At 50.5% G+C, this 18127-nt stretch overlaps 1 protein-coding gene across 5 annotated transcripts in view; it reads right to left on the reverse strand.

Annotated features, from left to right (window-relative positions):
* Positions 1-1761: 1761 nt before the first annotated feature.
* The window catches only part of LOC310692066 (phosphatidylinositol 4,5-bisphosphate 3-kinase catalytic subunit alpha isoform-like), a 36520-nt gene continuing 20154 nt past the window's right edge, over positions 1762-18127 (reverse strand). For 4 of the 5 annotated variants that reach the window (XM_083472528.1, XM_083472527.1, XM_083472531.1 and 1 more), the window contains 7 exons: positions 15759-15865; positions 15468-15589; positions 12799-12877; positions 11536-11706; positions 9946-10063; positions 9129-9280; positions 1762-2732 (listed from right to left, as the gene is read on the reverse strand). In XM_083472528.1, coding sequence (XP_083328654.1) covers positions 2447-2732; positions 9129-9280; positions 9946-10063; positions 11536-11706; positions 12799-12877; positions 15468-15589; positions 15759-15865 — 1035 coding nt within the window. In that variant the 3' untranslated portion in view covers positions 1762-2446. The remainder of the gene's footprint in view (positions 2733-9128; positions 9281-9945; positions 10064-11535; positions 11707-12798; positions 12878-15467; positions 15590-15758; positions 15866-18127) is intronic. The other variant, XM_083472530.1, reaches the window with a different exon arrangement.

An 18127-nucleotide genomic window follows, 5' to 3' on the forward strand; every position in this document is an offset into this window, starting at 1 on the left:
AATCTCAGTGTCCCTCAACCATACTCCCGATTCCTGACAAATGCCGTGTCATCAGCAGCTCATTGCATTTCTCCAAAGATCCCAGAATCCCACCCACCAGAAATAAGCAGCCCTCTGTCACTATGAGAAAGAGCTGAGCTTTTCCTGATCTTGCCAAGACTCTTGTTCAGCCTTTGCAAACCCGCATTTTAAGACTACAACTCCCATCAGCTCCAGCCTATTTGTGAATTTAGAGACTAGTTATCCCACTATACCTGTTGCCAAGGGGGGGGGACCAGGCTGTTGAGCTCCTGTGTCTGAGAAGATTTAATGGGCTGCTTTGGGGGGCTCAGCGCTAAATTTTATACTACCTGCTCATAGTTACAGAGCAAAGTGTGGTGAGTTTAAGTTAGCAGCCCTGATGCCTAGTCACCCAAGGAGGTTTTGGGGGAAGTGGGCTAGGAGAGGGTGTCAGGGCCCCTAGATGGCGCGACTGTCTCTTTGGAGACCCCCCCCCCAAAGGCTGAAGCACAAGAGGGGGCAGGAGCTGGAGTCAAGGGGGTGGGCATGTTGCAAAAGCGTGTGTAAAGTTGTGCAGCGCCATCAGGGTGGGTGAGAAATAGTACGGAACACATTTTCCTTTGGCACTAAATACATTTCCTGCTGCCACTTACCCACACCGTCAGCGAAAGAGAGGAAAATTCTCCAGATTGCGCTTTTAGAAGATGGTGCTCAAAAAGAGTTCCTCAAGCTCCTTTCCTCCGCTGTCCTTGCAGGGTCAGTGCTTCCTTCTCAAACGCACAAACACGCCGACACATTTGTGCTCTCGGTCTGCCCGTCCTGCTGACACAGTATTTGCCGACCAGGAGCCCTCCAGATATTTTGGACTACAACTCCCATCAGCCCCAGACAGCACATGCTCTGGACATCATTTGTGGTGCGGAGAGAGGTGGTTTTCCTGCCCCCTCTCATAATAGTCATAGTAATAATTTATTATTTAGACCCCGCCCATATAGCTGGGTTTCCCCAGCCACTCTGGACGACTTCCAATAGGTTATTGTATTTTAGTGTTTTGTTGGAAGCCGCCCAGAGTAGCTGAGGAAACCCAGCCAGATGGGCGGGGTATAAATAATAAATTATTATTATTATTATTATTATTCCAACCGAATATTAAAAACAACACAGCATCAAACATTAAAAACTTCCCTAAATAGGGCTGCCTTAAGATGTCTTCTAAAAGTCAGATAGTTGTTTCTTTCCTTGACATCTGAAGGGAGGGCGTTCCATAGCACGGGTGCCACCACAGAGAAGGCCCTCTGCCTGGTTCCCTGTAACATGGCTTCTCGCAGGGAGGGAACCGCCAGAAGGCCCTCGGAGCTGGACCTCAGTGTCAGTGATGGATGATGGAGGTGGAGACGCTCCTTCAGGTCTACTGGGCCTTTGAGGCCGTTTAGGGCTTTCAAGGTCAACACCAACACTTTGAATTGTGCTTGGAAACGTCCTGAGAGCCAATGTAGGTCTTTCAGGACTGGTGTAACGTGGTCTTGGCAACCGCTCCCAGTCCCCAGTCTAGCTGCCGCATTCTGGATTAATTGCAGATTAACTTGGGGGTCGTGCCGTGAGATCGACAGGCAGGTGGTTTGGGGCAGACAGAAAGAACTGCGTCCTCTTTCGCACAGAATTAACCCAATGAACTGCTTCACACAAGGCAATTCCTAAAGCCTTTGTAATCCAAGTTGGAATCACTGCTATTCTCGTTCTCCATTTCCAACCAATACTCTCTTTTTCAAAATTTTATTTGAAAAAAAAAAGAGAAAATAACCATTTTTTTGTTTGTTTCCTTTCCAACCCTGGACATATTTTTTTTTTCAAGTATTGCCACTTTCTGCCCATTTCCCCCACAGTAAAACCCCCTCCCCTCGACCACGCTCCCCTCTCCACCTCCCTCTCCCCGTTTTCTGCCAAGGAGGGGGAGAGAAGGGCAGTGGGGGCAATTCAAGTATAAACCTGCCTGGAGGGCAGAGCCAATGGGTGTCTCCTGTTTTAGCCCCCGATGTGAAAAGTGGGGAAGAGAATTTCAAATTGGGTGAAAGGGTGGGGGAAACACGCATACACACTTCCGGGAGGGAAAAGGGTCCGTTTCCATGCCTACATCTCTCCCACCCGCAGAAGGCAACTGGTCCCCGCTTCCTGCCCCCCAACCTCTCTCAACCTCAAGACCCCTTACCCCTGTGCAGGGGGCTGGGCGACCCTCTCCCCTCCCTTCCTCGCGTCCTGCAAGGCACACCAGCGCTCCTGGATCCTCTCCCTGCCGGTCCCGAGAGGGGATCAGGAACCCGGTTGCCCGAGTTCACACGGGGCTCCCCGCCCCCTTGCCTTGGTAGCTCCGACAGCGGTCCCGGATCCTCTCCCTGCCGCTCTGGAGGGCCGGCGCTTCCTCTCTCCCCCCGGTGGCGGAGGGTCCTTGTCAGTCGTGGCCGGCCTCGCTGAGGGGCATGTGGCGGATGGTGTGGAAGATCCAGTCCATCTTGGTGGTCCAGCCGCCGTGGTGGGCCTCGTTCATCTGCTTGGTGAAGTACTCCAGCGCCTCCTGCTCCGACTTGTCCAGCGCCAGGGTCTTGCGCAGGTAGGCCACGTCGTCAAAGGACTGCAGCTCCGGCATCCCCGAGCCCAGCATCATGGAGAAGAGGTTGATGAGGAGGTTGGCGTGTTGGCGGATGGTCAGGTAGGCCTTGTAGCACATCTCCTGGAACCTGGGAGGGAGAAGCGGAGGGAGGAGGGACTTGACATGTGGGGAGATTCGGGGCAGATGTCGTCACAACTATGGAACTCCCTGCCACTGGAGGCAACGAGGGTTACCAGCTTAAAGGTAAAGGGACCCCTGACCATTAGGTCCAGTCGTGGCCGACTCTGGGGTTGCGGCGCTCATCTCGCTTTATTGGCCGAGGGAGCCGGCGTACAGCTTCCGGGTCATGTGGCCAGCAGGACTAAGCCGCTTCTGGCGAACCAGAGCAGCGCACGGAAACACCGTTAACCTTCCTGCCGGAGTGGTACCTATTTATCTACTTGCACTTTGATGTGCTTTCGAACTGCTAGGTGGGCAGGAGCAGGGACCGAGCAACGGGAGCTCACCCTTTTGCGGAGATTCGAATCACCAACCTTCTGATCAGCAAGTCCTAGGCTCTGTGGTTTAACCCACAGCGCCACCCGTGTCCCAGTTACAGACTTACATGGCTTTAAAAGAGGGTTAGACTAATTCATGGAGGAGGAGGAGGCTATTGATGGCCTCTAGGCAAGATGCCTCCACTGTTGGAGGCAGGATGCTTTGGAATATTTCTGAAGTTTGCGTGTACACATGTGCGTCTGGCACAGAGCTTTCCGAACTCTTCATGTTTGTGACACACTTTTTAGATGTGAATCATTTCACGACACAATGATTCAGATTTACTAGCAAACCGGAGGTTAAACTAACCCCTTTCCAGCCCCAGGGGGAGTGCAGGGAGCGTTCGCGAGACAAACCTGCACGCTGCAGCCGACACACTAACATGGCGTTCGGAAAGCTCTGCTCTACTGTGTTGTTCAAGATTCATTTGGAATTAAAAGATGTGATCTTTGAACGTTCTCTCAAATGTAGATTGGAACTTATAGCTTTCCCCTCTAGGTCACGGGTGTCAAACACAAGGCCCGCGGGCCGAATCCGGCCCGCCAGACCTTGTCATGTGGCCCGTGTAGCCGCCGCCGGCCGCCAGCCTTCACCTTTTATTCTCGCTTTTTTTTTTTTGACACAAGAAAGCCGCCTCTTCAGCGCATGCTTTCAGATGTTTTCAGTCATGAATCTGAACAAGACCAAGCTCAGATCACGCATCACTGATGATAACCTCCATGCTGTTTTGCGGATTGCTACAGCACAAGACCTAACGCCAGACATCGATGGACTGACCTCGGGAAAAGGATGTCAGCCATCTAGTCAGAAAAGTTTTTTAAAAAAGTTAATGCCTTGTGTTTGCCATATGTGTAATAAACAGTGTTTGGCAATATTTGTATGTTAAAAAAAAAAATTACTGTCTGTTACCAAAAATCATTTTTCAATAAATTTAATTTTAAATGATAATTTTAGGTTATAGTTTAGTGATATAGATAGATAGATAGATAGATAGATAGATAGATAGATAGAGGTACCTCGGGTTAAGTACAGTGGTACCTCGCAAGACGAATGCCTCGGAAGACGAAAAACTCGCAAGACGAAAGAGTTTTTTGTTTTTTGAGGTGCTTCGTAAGACGAATTTCCCTATGGGCTTGCTTCGCAAGACAAAACGTCTTGCGAGTTTGTTTCCTTTTGAAGCGGGAACTGGGCTGGCAGGGAGCGAGCTACCTTTTCCAGAGGGATCCTCTTCTGGAGAGGGCACAGAGGAGGCAGGTGGGCTGGGATCCAGCGGATCTGGCTGGGTCTCTGCGCCGCCGCCGCCTCTGCCTCTCTCTCTCTCTCCCCCTCCCCACGTGGCTGCTCCATTTTGCCCTAACTGCGTGAAGGCAGGAGGAGGGGGACCAAGGAGGAGGAGGCATCCACTGCGCTTGGGCCGCCGCGAAGGCGCCTTTACGGGGGTGGGAAGAAGCCGGGAGCAGCTGCCAAGACTGTGGGGAGCCCGGCGGCGTGGCGCAAGGTAACGGGGGGAGCAAGAGAGAGTCCGCGCCAGGCGCTTCGTGCGTCCGCCCTCGGTTCCTGGGCTCGAACTTCCTTTGGCACCTCGTGGAGAGAGAGGGAGAGGAGCGGGCTGGGGCTTTGATGTGGGACGCGGTTTGGCCGAGCGAAGACGCGGCAAGGCTTGGCGACAGAGGAAGGGGGGCTGTTTTCGTGGGGAGGTGGGAGGGGGTGTCTTTGCCTCTTCCCGGCAACAGAACCTCCAGGCTGGGGAAACTCCTCCTGCTGGGGAGCGACCCGCTTTGTGCTTTGCCCGCTATCCCATTATAATATAGTACCAGGGTGCATCCGTGCTTCGCAAGACGAAAAAATCCGCAAGGCGAAGAAACTCGCAGAACGGATTAATTTCGTCTTGCGAGGCACCACTGTACTTAATTCGTTCCGGAGGTCCGTTCTTAACCTGAAACTGTTCTTAACCTGAAGCACCACTTTAGCTAATGGGGCCTCCTGCTGCTGCTGCACCACCAGAGCACAATTTCTGTTCTCATCCTGAAGCAAAGTTCTTAACCCAAGGTACTATTTCTGGGTTAGCGGAGTCTGTAACCTGAAGCGTATGTAACCTGAAGCGTATGTAACCCAAGGTACCACTGTGTGTGTGTGTGTGTGTGTGTGTGTGTGTGTGTGTGTGTGTGTGTGTATATATATATATGCAGGTTTTGGTGTCTTCGGGTGTCTTCCCGTGTAAGAGTTGGGGTGTCTCTTACACGGGAAGACACCCGAAGACACCAAAACCTGCATTCCTGTACCCGTGAAAATCTACGAAAGCAAATATATATATATATATATATATATATATATATATATATATATATATATATGCAGGTTTTGGTGTCTTCGGGTGTCTTCCCGTGTAAGAGTTGGGGTGTCTAGGCGACGTTTCGACGAGGTCTCACTCGTCATCTTCAGGCTGGTGCTTTCGGCTTCTTGTTACTGGAACAGAGCAGGATCTCAGTGTTTGAGTTCCTATAAATACTGTTGAGGGGGTGTGGTGTATAGCCTCCAACGTTCTGGGCAGATAGGAAGTTCCCAGGTTAGTGTGCCTTTTCTTCTTTTGTTCCTTAATTACTTGAGGGATATCTTGAGTGATTTCTTGAGTGATATTCTGAGTACCACTTAGGTGGGTCATTAAGTGTGGATTAGTTGCTAAAGCTTTCGTGTCTTGACCTCTTGAGCTTGTGAAGAGTTTTTCTGAGAAGATGGCTGTACTGCACTTAGTTGTGCTCTGGCTTGGCTTCGTGTATAGGGGCGAGCTGTGGTTTTGTGCCCTGTGCCAGCCAGATCTGTGTAGGGATTGCAGGGGGGTGCAGCATCCGGAGGTGCCACTATGGTTTGGCTACTGGATGGTGTCTGTAATTTATCTGTGGAGAGGGTCTGGGTTTGGGTCTGGTGTGGTTGATTGGTGATGGCGTTCTGTGTGCCTCTGGTTCTGGTGTCGGTTTTTGTGGGGAGGGCTAATTTCCAGATGTCTGGCAGGCGGGACGTGTCGTCACGCTTGTTCATGTTGTGAGGGTGTTTCTCTATCTCGATGGCTTCCATGATTATTCTCTTGTGGTGATGTTCCATGTTAAAGAGCAATTTGGAATCTGCAAAATTAATTTCGTGTCCTGTTTCTTTCATGTGTTGGAAAAGAGAGGAAGTTTTTTCTTCTTTTTTGACGGCATTCTTGTGTTCTGCGATACGTGCATTTATTCGTCTGTTTGTTTGTCCAATGTACGTGGCTGGGCAGACTTAACGAAATTAATTTTGCAGATTCCAAATTGCTCTTTAACATGGAACATCACCACAAGAGAATAATCATGGAAGCCATCGAGATAGAGAAACACCCTCACAACATGAACAAGCGTGACGACACGTCCCGCCTGCCAGACATCTGGAAATTAGCCCTCCCCACAAAAACCGACACCAGAACCAGAGGCACACAGAACGCCATCACCAATCAACCACACCAGACCCAAACCCAGACCCTCTCCACAGATAAATTACAGACACCATCCAGTAGCCAAACCATAGTGGCACCTCCGGATGCTGCACCCCCCTGCAATCCCTACACAGATCTGGCTGGCACAGGGCACAAAACCACAGCTCGCCCCTATACACGAAGCCAAGCCAGAGCACAACTAAGTGCAGTACAGCCATCTTCTCAGAAAAACTCTTCACAAGCTCAAGAGGTCAAGACACGAAAGCTTTAGCAACTAATCCACACTTAATGACCCACCTAAGTGGTACTCAGAATATCACTCAAGAAATCACTCAAGATATCCCTCAAGTAATTAAGGAACAAAAGAAGAAAAGGCACACTAACCTGGGAACTTCCTATCTGCCCAGAACGTTGGAGGCTATACACCACACCCCCTCAACAGTATTTATAGGAACTCAAACACTGAGATCCTGCTCTGTTCCAGTAACAAGAAGCCGAAAGCACCAGCCTGAAGATGACGAGTGAGACCTCGTCGAAACGTCGCCTAGACACCCCAACTCTTACACGGGAAGACACCCGAAGACACCAAAACCTGCATTCCTGTACCCGTGAAAATCTACGAAAGCAGATTTTCACGGGTACAGGAATGCAGGTTTTGGTGTCTTCGGTGTGTTCTGTTCCAGGAACAAGAAGCCGAAAGCACCAGCCTGAAGATGACGAGTGAGACCTCGTCGAAACGTCGCCTAGACACCCCAACTCTTACACGGGAAGACACCCGAAGACACCAAAACCTGCATATATATATATATATATATATATATATATATATATATATATATATATATAAATAAAAAACTGTCGCTATATCTGAATTGTCTCTGTTGTACCCAATTGCAATTCAATGTATCCCTGTTGTGTTTTACGATTTTCCTGATATTGTAAGTGACCCGGAACTGGTCTGTGACCGTAATACAGTGGTGCCCCGCAAGACGAATGCCTCGCAAGACGGAAAACCCGCTAGACGAAAGAGTTTTCTGTTTTGGAGGTGCTTCGCAAAACGAATTTCCTATGGGCTTGCTTCGCAAGACGACAATGTCTTGTCAGTTTCTGCTGGTTTTTTTTCCTCCCCCCCCCTTTTTCTAAGCCGCTAAGCCGCTTATCAGCTGATCCGATCAGGAGATAAGCCGCTAAAAGCCGCTAAAAGTGCTAATCCGCAAATCTGTCAATGGGCTTGCTTCGCAAGACGAAAAAACCGCTAGACGAAGAGAATCACAGAACGGATTCTTTTCGTCTTGCGAGGCACCACTGTAATAAAATTCATTCATTCATCTGTGCTGTTAACCACAATGGCTATCTTCTCCTGCCACGGTCAGAGGCAGGATAGCTCTAGGAATCACAAGCAGGGAGAGTGTCCCTGTGGCTGTGAGGTCCCGAATGCGGGCTTCCCGTTGGAGAATCTGGCTGGCCGCTGCAAGAACAGGATGCTGGACTGGATGGGGTCCCTTGGGCCTGATCCAGCAGCCAGGCTCTTGCGTTCTCAGATCAAGTGTATGAGCGTGCAAGGGGGAAAGTAGAAGGGAGGAGCAAACTGGGGAGGAAAACCAGTGTTTGCTGCAAAGGCAGGTGGGTGTGTCATTTGAAGTGTGAAGTCCCAGTTCATAGTGTGTGTGTGTGTGTGTGTGTGTGTGTGTGTGTGTGTGTGGCTCCTGTACACAACTGAACGCTGCAGTTCTTGAAAAGGCGGGTGTAATTGGGGGAGGAAGACAGGCGTGCCTGGCGTGCTCTGGTCCATGGGGTCACGAAGAGTCGGACACGACTAAACAACAAACAATTGGGGGAGGGAGTCCTTGTCTCTGTGGTTTGGGGGAAGGGAGTGTGGAGAAGCCAGATTCCTGGATTTTGAGGGATGCTGTGGGCGAAGGATGCCTAGTTTGTGTTGTTTTCGGGTGGTGGGGAAGTGAAGGGTTTCCCAGCAAGTTATCAGGAGACCATAACTGTCAACCTTCCCTTTTTTTGCGGGAAATTCCCTTATTCCAGCACTGTTTTCCGCTGCTTTCCGCTGTTAGATATCCCGTAGACTGTCCCCGGGACAGGTGAGGCTGCTGATCCCTTATTTTCGAGGCTGCTGATTGTCAACTTTCAAATCTGAAAGTTGACAGCTATGCAGGAGACGTGTGGCCTTACAAATAAAGCTGTACTCGATGGATGAAAGATTATATGACATCTGACATGATTGAGAATCAAAGAGCCAGAAACGGAGAACTTTAAAGCGTTAAAATTGAGATGTGGAAATATGGAAACAACGAGGAGAGGCAGGATTGAGATTTGGAGCTCTGCTTTAAGGTCCAGACTATGGGAAGTCCCGAAAAATTAATAATTCTAATTTGGATGATAATTTGGTCTTTTTTAGTCCTTTATTTTAATTGGATTATGATTTGATATGTTAATTGGATGTTTTTTATTGGAAAATTATTAAAAAATGATTTAACAAAAAAAAAGGAGACGTGTGGCTGAAGGCTGCCCATCTCTTACCTCTCGAACTCTTTGGTCTTGGTACATTCCTGCACCCCTTTGCTGATGACGATGAGGAAGTCCTGCGTGAGGACGAAGGGGACTCGCTCCCGCTTGTAGCCAAACTTCTTCTTCTTGTGGTCCAGGAAATGGCCAAAGTCAATGTGGAACAGCTGGTGGGGAAGGCAGCAAGGTGGCACAGAAAGAGAGAGAAGAAGAAAAAGAGGAGGAGTTTGGATTTGATATCCCGCCTTTCACTCCCTTTAAGGAGTCTCAAAGCGGCTCACATTCTCCTTTCCCTTCCTCCCCCACAACAAACACTCTGTGAGGCTGAGAGACTTCAAAGAAGTATGACTGGCCCAAGGTCACCCAGCAGCTGCATGTGGAGGAGTGGAGACGCGAACCCGGTTCCCCAGATTACAAGACTACCGCTCTTAATCACTGCACCACACTGGCTCTCAGAGAGAGAGAAGGGGGGGAATTTTTCACTGTTGCTTGTTTTCCTGGGACAAAGCCCGTGGGTGGGAGGGAAGTGTGCGCATTTGTGTACTTATTATTATTATTATTATTATTATTAATACCCTGCCCATCTGGCTGGGTTTCCCCAGCCACTCTGGGCAGCTTCCAACAGAATATTCAAATACAACAGTCTATTAAACATTAAAAGCTTCCCTAAACAGGGCTGCCTTCAGATGTCTTCTAAAAGTCAGGTAGTTGTTTTTCTCTCTTTGACATCTGGTAGGAGGGCGTTCTGCAGGGCGGGGGCCACCACCGAGAAGGCCTTCTGCCTGGTTCCCTGTAACTTGGCTTCTCGCAGCGAGTACAGGAAACCACTCACCTGCCCATCGTCCTTGACCATGATGTTGCTGTTGTGGCGGTCCCCGATGCCCAGGATAAAGGTGGCGACGCAGTAACCGGCGCAGGAACGCGTGAAGAGGTCAATGGCAGCGTCATAGCTGGATCCAGGAAGGAGGGAAATGTTAGCACGAAGGGCCTTGCTGAACTCTGCACACACCAGGATTAGCAGCAAGGGAAGCCGCCTGGTAAGACCACTGGTCCGTCTTGTTCATTGCTGTCTACCCTGACTGGCAGCTGTGGCTCTCCAGGGAATCCTTCCCAGCCCTATGCGGAGATGCCAGGGATGGAAGCTACAACTTTCTGCGCGCAGAAGCTATGAGCTACGGCAGCCCTTCCTCATCACCTCACCCCAGTCTCTGCAGCAGCAGACCCCATAACTCCTCTGGTATCCATGCCTCATGCCTCTAGTTGATCCCAAAGCCCTTTTAGCAAATTCTCCCCACAACTCCTGGAACGTTGACAACTTTGTCCTGTGCCATCAAACCTCCCAGTCCTTCCCTTCCCAGAGGGTGAGCAAGACCCACAAAAGCCCCCACTTCTTCCTGACCCACAGCTGGCCGCCGCCGCCACCCTGCTGGTTGCTGGTTTGTTTGTGGGCCCGGTCCTGGTGCTCACGTTTAAAGCCCAAAGTGACTCAGGCCCCCAAAAGCTGAAAGGCACCCCCCTTCTCCTTCCCTGCAGACCCTCTCAAGTGTTAATATCAGCAGAGCGGGCTCTCTTGGCAGTTCTAGGTAAAGGTAAAGGTCCATTCGGTCCAGTCGTGGCCAACTCTGGGGTTGTGGCGCTCATCTCGCTTTATTGGCCAAGGGAGCCGGCGTACAGCTTCTGGGTCATGTGGCCAGTATGACTAAGCCGCTTCTGGCAAACCAGAGCAGCGCACAGAAACGCCGTTTACCTTCCCGCCGGAGCGGTACCTATTTATCTACTTGCACTTTGACGTGCTTTCGAACTGCTAGGTTGGCAGGAGCAGGGACTGAGCAACGGGAGCTCACCCCGTCGCGGGGATTCGAACCACCGACCTTCTGATCGGCAAGTCCTAGGCTCTGTGGTTTAACCCACAGTGCCACCCGCATCCCTTCTTGGCCCAGAATTTTTGGCCCAGAATGAAGGAAGCTGCCTTTATACTGTGCCATACCATGTGGAGGGGTCCATCTACCTCAATATTGTCCACCCTGACTGGCAGCAGCGGCTCTCCAGAGTTTCAGAAAGGGGAGCCTCTCTCAGTCCTCCCTGGAGATGCCCTTGGGGGTTGAACCCACACCTTCTGCAGGCCAAGCAGGTGCTCTGGCACGCAGCTACAGCCAGGCATTCTCTGTGGTGAGCCCTCGGCTGTGGAACTCCCTCCCCACAGAGAGGCGCCTGGCACCTTCGCTGGACAGCTTTCCTCGTCTGCTGAGGACGCACCATTTTGCCCAGGCCTTCAGCATGCAAGATGCGCATATTTTTAGGACCCGTGGCCGTCGTTTGCTTGGAACTGAGTTTAGTGCTGCTTCTTACAAAATGGCTGCAACCCAGCCTGGGACCCCATGGTGAGGGGAGGGAAGGAATGGAGCAAATAATAGTCACGGACCCCTCTCCCTTGTTCTTGTCCTTCAGCCAGTGGTGCAGAGCGTTGCTGTTGAACTGCAGCGCCCCCTTGAGGCCGCCCTTGCACTGGATCTGCATGATGGTGTGGGAGCTCTTCACCACCTCGATGAGGCCCACGCAGTCCCCGATGGAGAGGCAGCCGTAGGGCAGCATCCTGCAAAGGACCGGGAGGAAGACAGAAGACTGAGCAGGCTTGGGGGGAAACAGGGGATTAGGCATACAGTGGTACTTTGGGTTACAGACGCTTCAGGTTACAGACTCTGCTAACCCAGATATAGTACCTCGGGTTAAGAACTTTGCTTCAGGATGAGAACAGAAAACGTGCTCTGGCGGCGCGGCAGCAGCGGGAGGCCCCATTAGCTAAAGTGGTGCTTCAGGTTAAGAACAGTTTCAGGTTAAGAACGGACCTCCAGAACGAATTAAGTTCTTAACCCGAGGTACCACTGTAGTCATGGAAGGTCGGAAAGTCTAAATGGAGCCTCCAGGTTTAGGGACAGCCTACCTCTAAGGGACGCAGGTGGCGCTGTGGGTTAAACCACAGAGCCTAGAGCTTGCCGATCAGAAGGTCGGCAGTTCGAATCCCCGCAACAGGGATTACAGTGGTGCCTCGCAAGACGAAAAGAATCCGTTCTGTGATTCTCTTCATCTAGCGGATTTTTCGTCTTGCGAAGCAAGCCCATTGACGGATCAGCGGATTAGCGCTATTAGCGGCTTTTAGCGGCTTATCGGCTTATCGGATCAGCTGATAAGCGTCTTAGCGGCTTAGAAAAAGGGGAGGAAAGGGGAAAAAACCTGCAGGAACTCGCAATACATTTTCGTCTTGCGAAGCAAGCCCATAGGAGATTCGTTTTGCGAAGCACCTCCAAAATGGAAAACTCTTTCGTCTAGCAAGTTTTCCGTTTTGCAAGGCATTCGTCTTGCGGGGCACCACTGTATTTCATACCCACCCACAGCCCCAATGGTTGCTGTTTTGATAAGGATTTCTCGCTGGACGCCTTCTTGGTGGCAGGGAGAGTGCAGCTGTTTATAGTCTGGAACCCCGACTTTATTTAAAACCAACCCATGAAAAGTCTGCAACCTCGCCTCTGAAAACAGCACTTCTGGAACACACCGAGACACTTCTGGGCTTGGGGCAGTGTGTGTGTTCTCCAGCAAAAGAGAATTCACTTGTTTTCAAAGCAAAGGTCAAAGGAGGATGAAAGAGCAGGCAAAAGTCCCACCCCACGACACGTTGCCTTAACGCTACCTGAGATCCAGTCCTTGGTTCTGCCACATGCTCTCCATGATCCGGATGATCTGCAGAGTCAACATATCTTGCCGGAGGTCTGGGGAATTACAGAAGAGACGATTAAAATAAAGAGGGGACTGGAGTGGTCAGGAGTGAGTTGTCCCCTGATGGGCTGAGAGGCTGGGTGTGTGGGTGTGAGATTCGGTGCTGATGCGGGGAGGAAAAATAGCCGAGGAGAGAGTCCTAGTGTGTCTCTTCCTTAAAATGGAATGGGAAACTCCAGAAAGGAACAAAGGGACACGACAAGACACAAAATAGAATCCTTTGGGGTGGAAGCAAGGCTGAGAACGTCCCACCCCACTTCAAGTTAGGTTCTTATTTTTGTGTATATTAGGTACCGTATTTTTCGCTCCATAAGACGCACCTGACCATAAGATGCACCTAGTTTTTAGAGGAGGAAAACAAGAAAAAAAATATTCTGAACGAAACAGTGGGTGTATGATTTTTGTGGTGCAGGCTATAGCCATGGACATGCTATGTGATCTGATGGTGAATTTGGGGTGACCCAATGCAAAAATCCTGAGGATCCTTGGGCTTTTACCTCCCCCCCTCCCAGGCAGCCTCCTTTATCTCTAGCGTCCCTTATCTCCCTCCCCGATCGCTTTCCGATCAGCTGATTCCTTTCAACACCCCCTTCCCTCTTTCAAAAAAAAAAGCATGATCTGCTTTTTGCCCCTGGGCAATTCAGCTCCAGGGACCACACATTCGCTCCATAAGACACACAGACATTTCCCCTTACTTTTTAGGAAGAAAAAAGTGCATCTTATGGAGCAGAAAATACGGTATATGTATATTTGTGTATATCAATTTTGAGTGTTATTTTTGAGCTTGGCGAAGCTTGGGAAGCAGTACCACAGAGGGGTGTTTCCTTGGGTGGGTGAGAGTCTTGGGCAGGAGGTAGCAACCTGGGTGAGAGTCAGATGGCTGTCTGGGCTGGGCCTTGGCAAGAAAGAAAGGTGTGTGAAGAGGGAACGGATCCCTGACTCTTAAGAGTCTTCCCTCCAAAAAAAAAAAGTGCTTTTTGCTTTGTGGGGATTTTATTGTTCTCGTTATTACTGTAGTTTTCCAGTTTCGTCGACGGTTTTCTATACAGTTTGCAAACTGCTTAGAGACCGTTTTGGCATCAAACCACGTATAAATGTATGAAATAAATAAATAAAATGCCAAAACTTGCACTGGAAGTAACTCTCTGCCACTAGGTGTTACCTGATGGTTTGGGGTTTTTTTAAGGATGTATAAACAGATGGAGAAAAGATCTGCCTAAGTGCCTGGCTGCAAGATGTTGTGGGCAGTGGAATCACATCCAGTAATGGATTTTCCCATCATGCTCCATACAAGCCCCTCTGGGGGATAACTGAATGGGTGCAATCTGAAGGAGCAAAGGGGTTCAGGAACCGTGGGCCTAAGGGCTGAATGTGGCCCTCCAAACCACTCTTATCTGCCCTCTCCCAACTCCCTCATTGCTCCTTGTTTGCCCCCAAGTATTTCTGCCTGGAAAGGCTGGGCTGGATGAATCCCAGGCTGGAATTAGGATTGCAGGAAAACTATCAACAACCTCAGATATGCAGATGACACAACCTTGATGGCAGAAAGTGAGGAGGAATTAAAGAACCTTTGAATGAGGGTGAAAGAGGAGAGCACAAAATATGGTCTGAAGCTCAACATCAAAAAAACGAAGATCATGGCCACTGGGCCCATCACCTCCTGGCAAACTGAAGGGGAAGAAATGGAGGCAGTGAGAGATTTTACTTTCTTGGGCTCCATGATCACCGCAGATGGTGACAGCAGTCACGAAATTAAAAGACGCCTGCTCCTTGGGAGAAAAGCAATGACAAACCTAGACAGCATCTTCAAAAGCAGAGACATCACCTTGCCAACAAAGGTCCGTATAGTAAAAGCTCTGGTTTTCCCAGTAGTGATGTATGGAAGTGAGAGCTGGACCATAAAGAAGGCTGATCACCGAAGAATTGATGCTTTTGAATTCTGGTGCTGGAGGAGACTCTTGAGAGTCCCATGGACTGCAAGAAGATCAAACCTCTCCATTCTGAAGGAAATCAGCCCTGAGTGCTCACTGGAAGGACAGGTCCTGAAGCTGAGGCTCCAAGACTTTGGCCATCTCAGGAGAAGAGAAGACTCCCTGGAAAAGACCCTGAGGTTGGGAAAGATGGAGGGCACAAGGAGAAGGGGACGACGGAGGACGAGATGGTGGGACAGTGTTCTCAAAGAGACCAGCATGAGTTTGACCAAACTGCGGGAGGCAGTGGAAGACAGGAGTGCCTGGCGTGCTCTGGTCCAGGGGGTCACGAAGAGGCGGACATGACTAAACGACTAAACAACAACAATTTCTGCCTGGCTGGATGTGACACTGAACTCTAGCAATGCCTCTGGATTGCCTGGATGGAGGATAGAGAGGGGTGTGTGAGTTTGTGTAGAAACAAATCCATGGTATGAAGGTAAAATTTACATTGATTGCTCCACCCACTTTCTGGCCCCGTCCACAACTTGCATGTGGCCCTTGGGAGGTGTGGCCCTCGGGATGAAAAGGGTTCCCCACCCCTCTGCTGCAAGCAATGCTCCCGGCTCTTCTCTCTCCCCCTCATCCATCCCTGAGCTCCCTTCCCACTCACCATCTCCATTTTTAAAAATGATCTCGTGGTTCGTGAAGAGCAGCTCGGACATGATGTCGGGATTCTCCCAGTTGAGCCACAAGGGGCGCTTGGCTGAAGACATGATCCGGCACTCGTCCAACCTGGAGAAGAGGGAACATCTGGTCCCAGCTGTGTGCTCGGAGGCTGCTTTGAGCTGTTCCCCTGCCACCAGCCCTCTTCCGGGGAACCCAGGAGTCCGAGTCCCTTTCCTGCCCCCTCCTTCCCAACCCCCGCTGCTTTAAATGGCCAAAACCTTCCCCTTGGTCTCACCGGAGGTTGCCCAGTTGGTGCACAGGGTTGAGGGGACAGATGAAGCCCTGAAGCGCCTCCATGTAATCGGGCCTCCTCATCTGCTCCACCAGGAACTTCATCTGCATCTTGGGAGGAGGAGAGGAGAGTGGGGACAGAGAGAGGAAGAGAAAGAGCCCCTGAGCTTCTGCAAAGCGTCTCCATACACAGCTGCAGTTAAGCCCAGCCACTCACACACAACGGGAAGCGGGTCTGCTTCCACGCAGGCCTGAGCCCCAGAACCTCTTCTGTTTGGAAAATTAACCACAGCCGAGCTTTCTTAAACGGGGAGCTGGGTTAATCTGCTGCAGCCAAAACGGGTCTTGCGGCACCTTGAAGACTTAAGAACACGAAAACAGCCCTGCTGGATGAGGTCTATGGCCCATCTAGTCCAGCGTCCTGTTTCTCACAGTGGCCACCCAGGTGCCCCAATGGGAAACCCACAATAGGTATGGGCACTTTTCTACAGCAATAGTACAGTATTTTTCGCTCTATAAGACACACTTTCCCCCTCCTAAAAAGTAAGGGGAAATGTGTGTGCGTCTTATGGAGCGAATGCAGGCAGGAGGCTCTGCTCAGCGCTCCTTTTAAAGAGCCGCATGGAGCGTGTATGTGGTTCTTGAGGGCTTTTCCCCGAGGAGTGAGAAGGCCAGCCCATCACTGACGGGCTGCCCTTCGTCCTCCTCGGGGAAAGCCCCCAAGAGCCGCACACACGCTCCATGCGCTCTTTAAAGGGAGCGCGGCTCTTGGGGGAGCCTTCATCCCGCTGCCCGGGAGAGGCTGCGTGCGGCTATCCCATAAGCCAGGACAGCAAGAGGGATCGCTGCCCCCAAGAGCTGCGCTCCCTTTAAAGAGCACGCGGCTCTTGCGGGAGGTGGGGGAAGGGACAGAGCGCATGGCTCTGTCCCTTCCCCCTCCTGCAAAAGCCCCCAAGAGCTGCGCTCCGTTTAAAGAGCGTGTATGCGGCGCTTGGGGGCTTTTCCCCAAGGAGGGAGAAGGGCAGCCCGTCAGTGATGGGCTGCCCTCGTCCCTCCTTGGGGAAAAGCCTGCAAGCGCCGCACACACGCTCCACGGGGCTCGTGAAAGGGAGCGCTGAGCAGAGCCTGGGATGCATACAGTCTCTGCTCAGCACTCCCTTTAAAGAATATTTTCCCCCTTGCATTCCCCCTCTAAAAACTAGGTGCGTCTTATGGTCAGGTGCGTCTTATGGAGCGAAAAATACGATGTGTTATGTGTTTATGTTTTGTTGATGGAACAAATACCTTTTTGGCCCTTCTCCACAGTTCTGCTCCAGCAGAAACCCAGGATGGTGGCAGGAAGACAGCTGTGTTCATGAGGTTCCTATTGGGCCTGCTGTGGTACAATCGTCACACACACACCCCGCACCCTTTTCTAACCTGCGCCCATTAGGGAGGATTGTGTGTAGCAAGTGAAAAGGGAAGACTTAGCTCTACATTTAAGCATTTAAGGTTCCCAACCCTAATCGGTGGGTTGCCATCTGATTGGATTTTATTCTGATTTTAGGATGTATTTTAATTAATTGCCTGATTTTATGTTAATGTGTTATATACTTGATGTTAGCCGCTCTGAGCCCGGTTTTGGCCAGGGAGGGTGGGGTATAAATTATTATTATTATTATTATTATTAGCAGGACCTGAGCACACAAGCAATTCTCCTGTCCTGCAATCTCCATAGTTTAACTACGGGCTGCAGGAAGGCCTTTTCTTTGCTTTGCCCTGAATCTTCCAACATCGGTGTATTATTACAGCAGTATTACAGAATAACCTTTCATGGACGAAGCCCCAAAAATTTATGGCTGTAATGAAATATGTTAAAACTTTCAAGGTGCCACAAATATTGTTGCGGTTTAAGATTTCCTGGTTTCTTTTGAGTCCTGGGGTTTTCTCCTTGGTCTGCCTACTCAGGATCATAGCTGTCAACTTTTCCCTTTTCTTGCAAGGAATCCTATTCGGAACAAGGGAATTTCCCTTTAAAAAAGGGAAACGTTGGCAGCTATGCTCAGAATAGAGGAGAGCAGTCTGGCCCAGGGCTTGAGTTACAGCAGGGAAGCAGAGAGGGCTTTTAGGACGCCCTCCGTGGCTTTTGTGACAGCCTCTTTAGGCAGTTTTTAGAAGGCTACAGGCAGGTGGAGCAGGGTTATTTGGCCAAAAGTGGGGCGTGAGGTGTGTAGATTTCATTGCACCCACCCTCCTCCACCTTCTCCCCCAGAACGCAAGCCCTGGACTTAACCCCTCTGAACAAGTGTGTGTGCGTTGGGCTCTACAGTGGTGCCTCGCAAGACGAACGCCTCGCAAAACGAAAAACTCGCAAGACGAAAGAGTTTTCCATTT

This window comes from Podarcis liolepis (assembly GCF_965112155.1).
Source record: "Podarcis liolepis genome assembly, chromosome: 13".
Classification (NCBI taxonomy): Eukaryota; Metazoa; Chordata; class Lepidosauria; order Squamata; family Lacertidae; genus Podarcis; species Podarcis liolepis.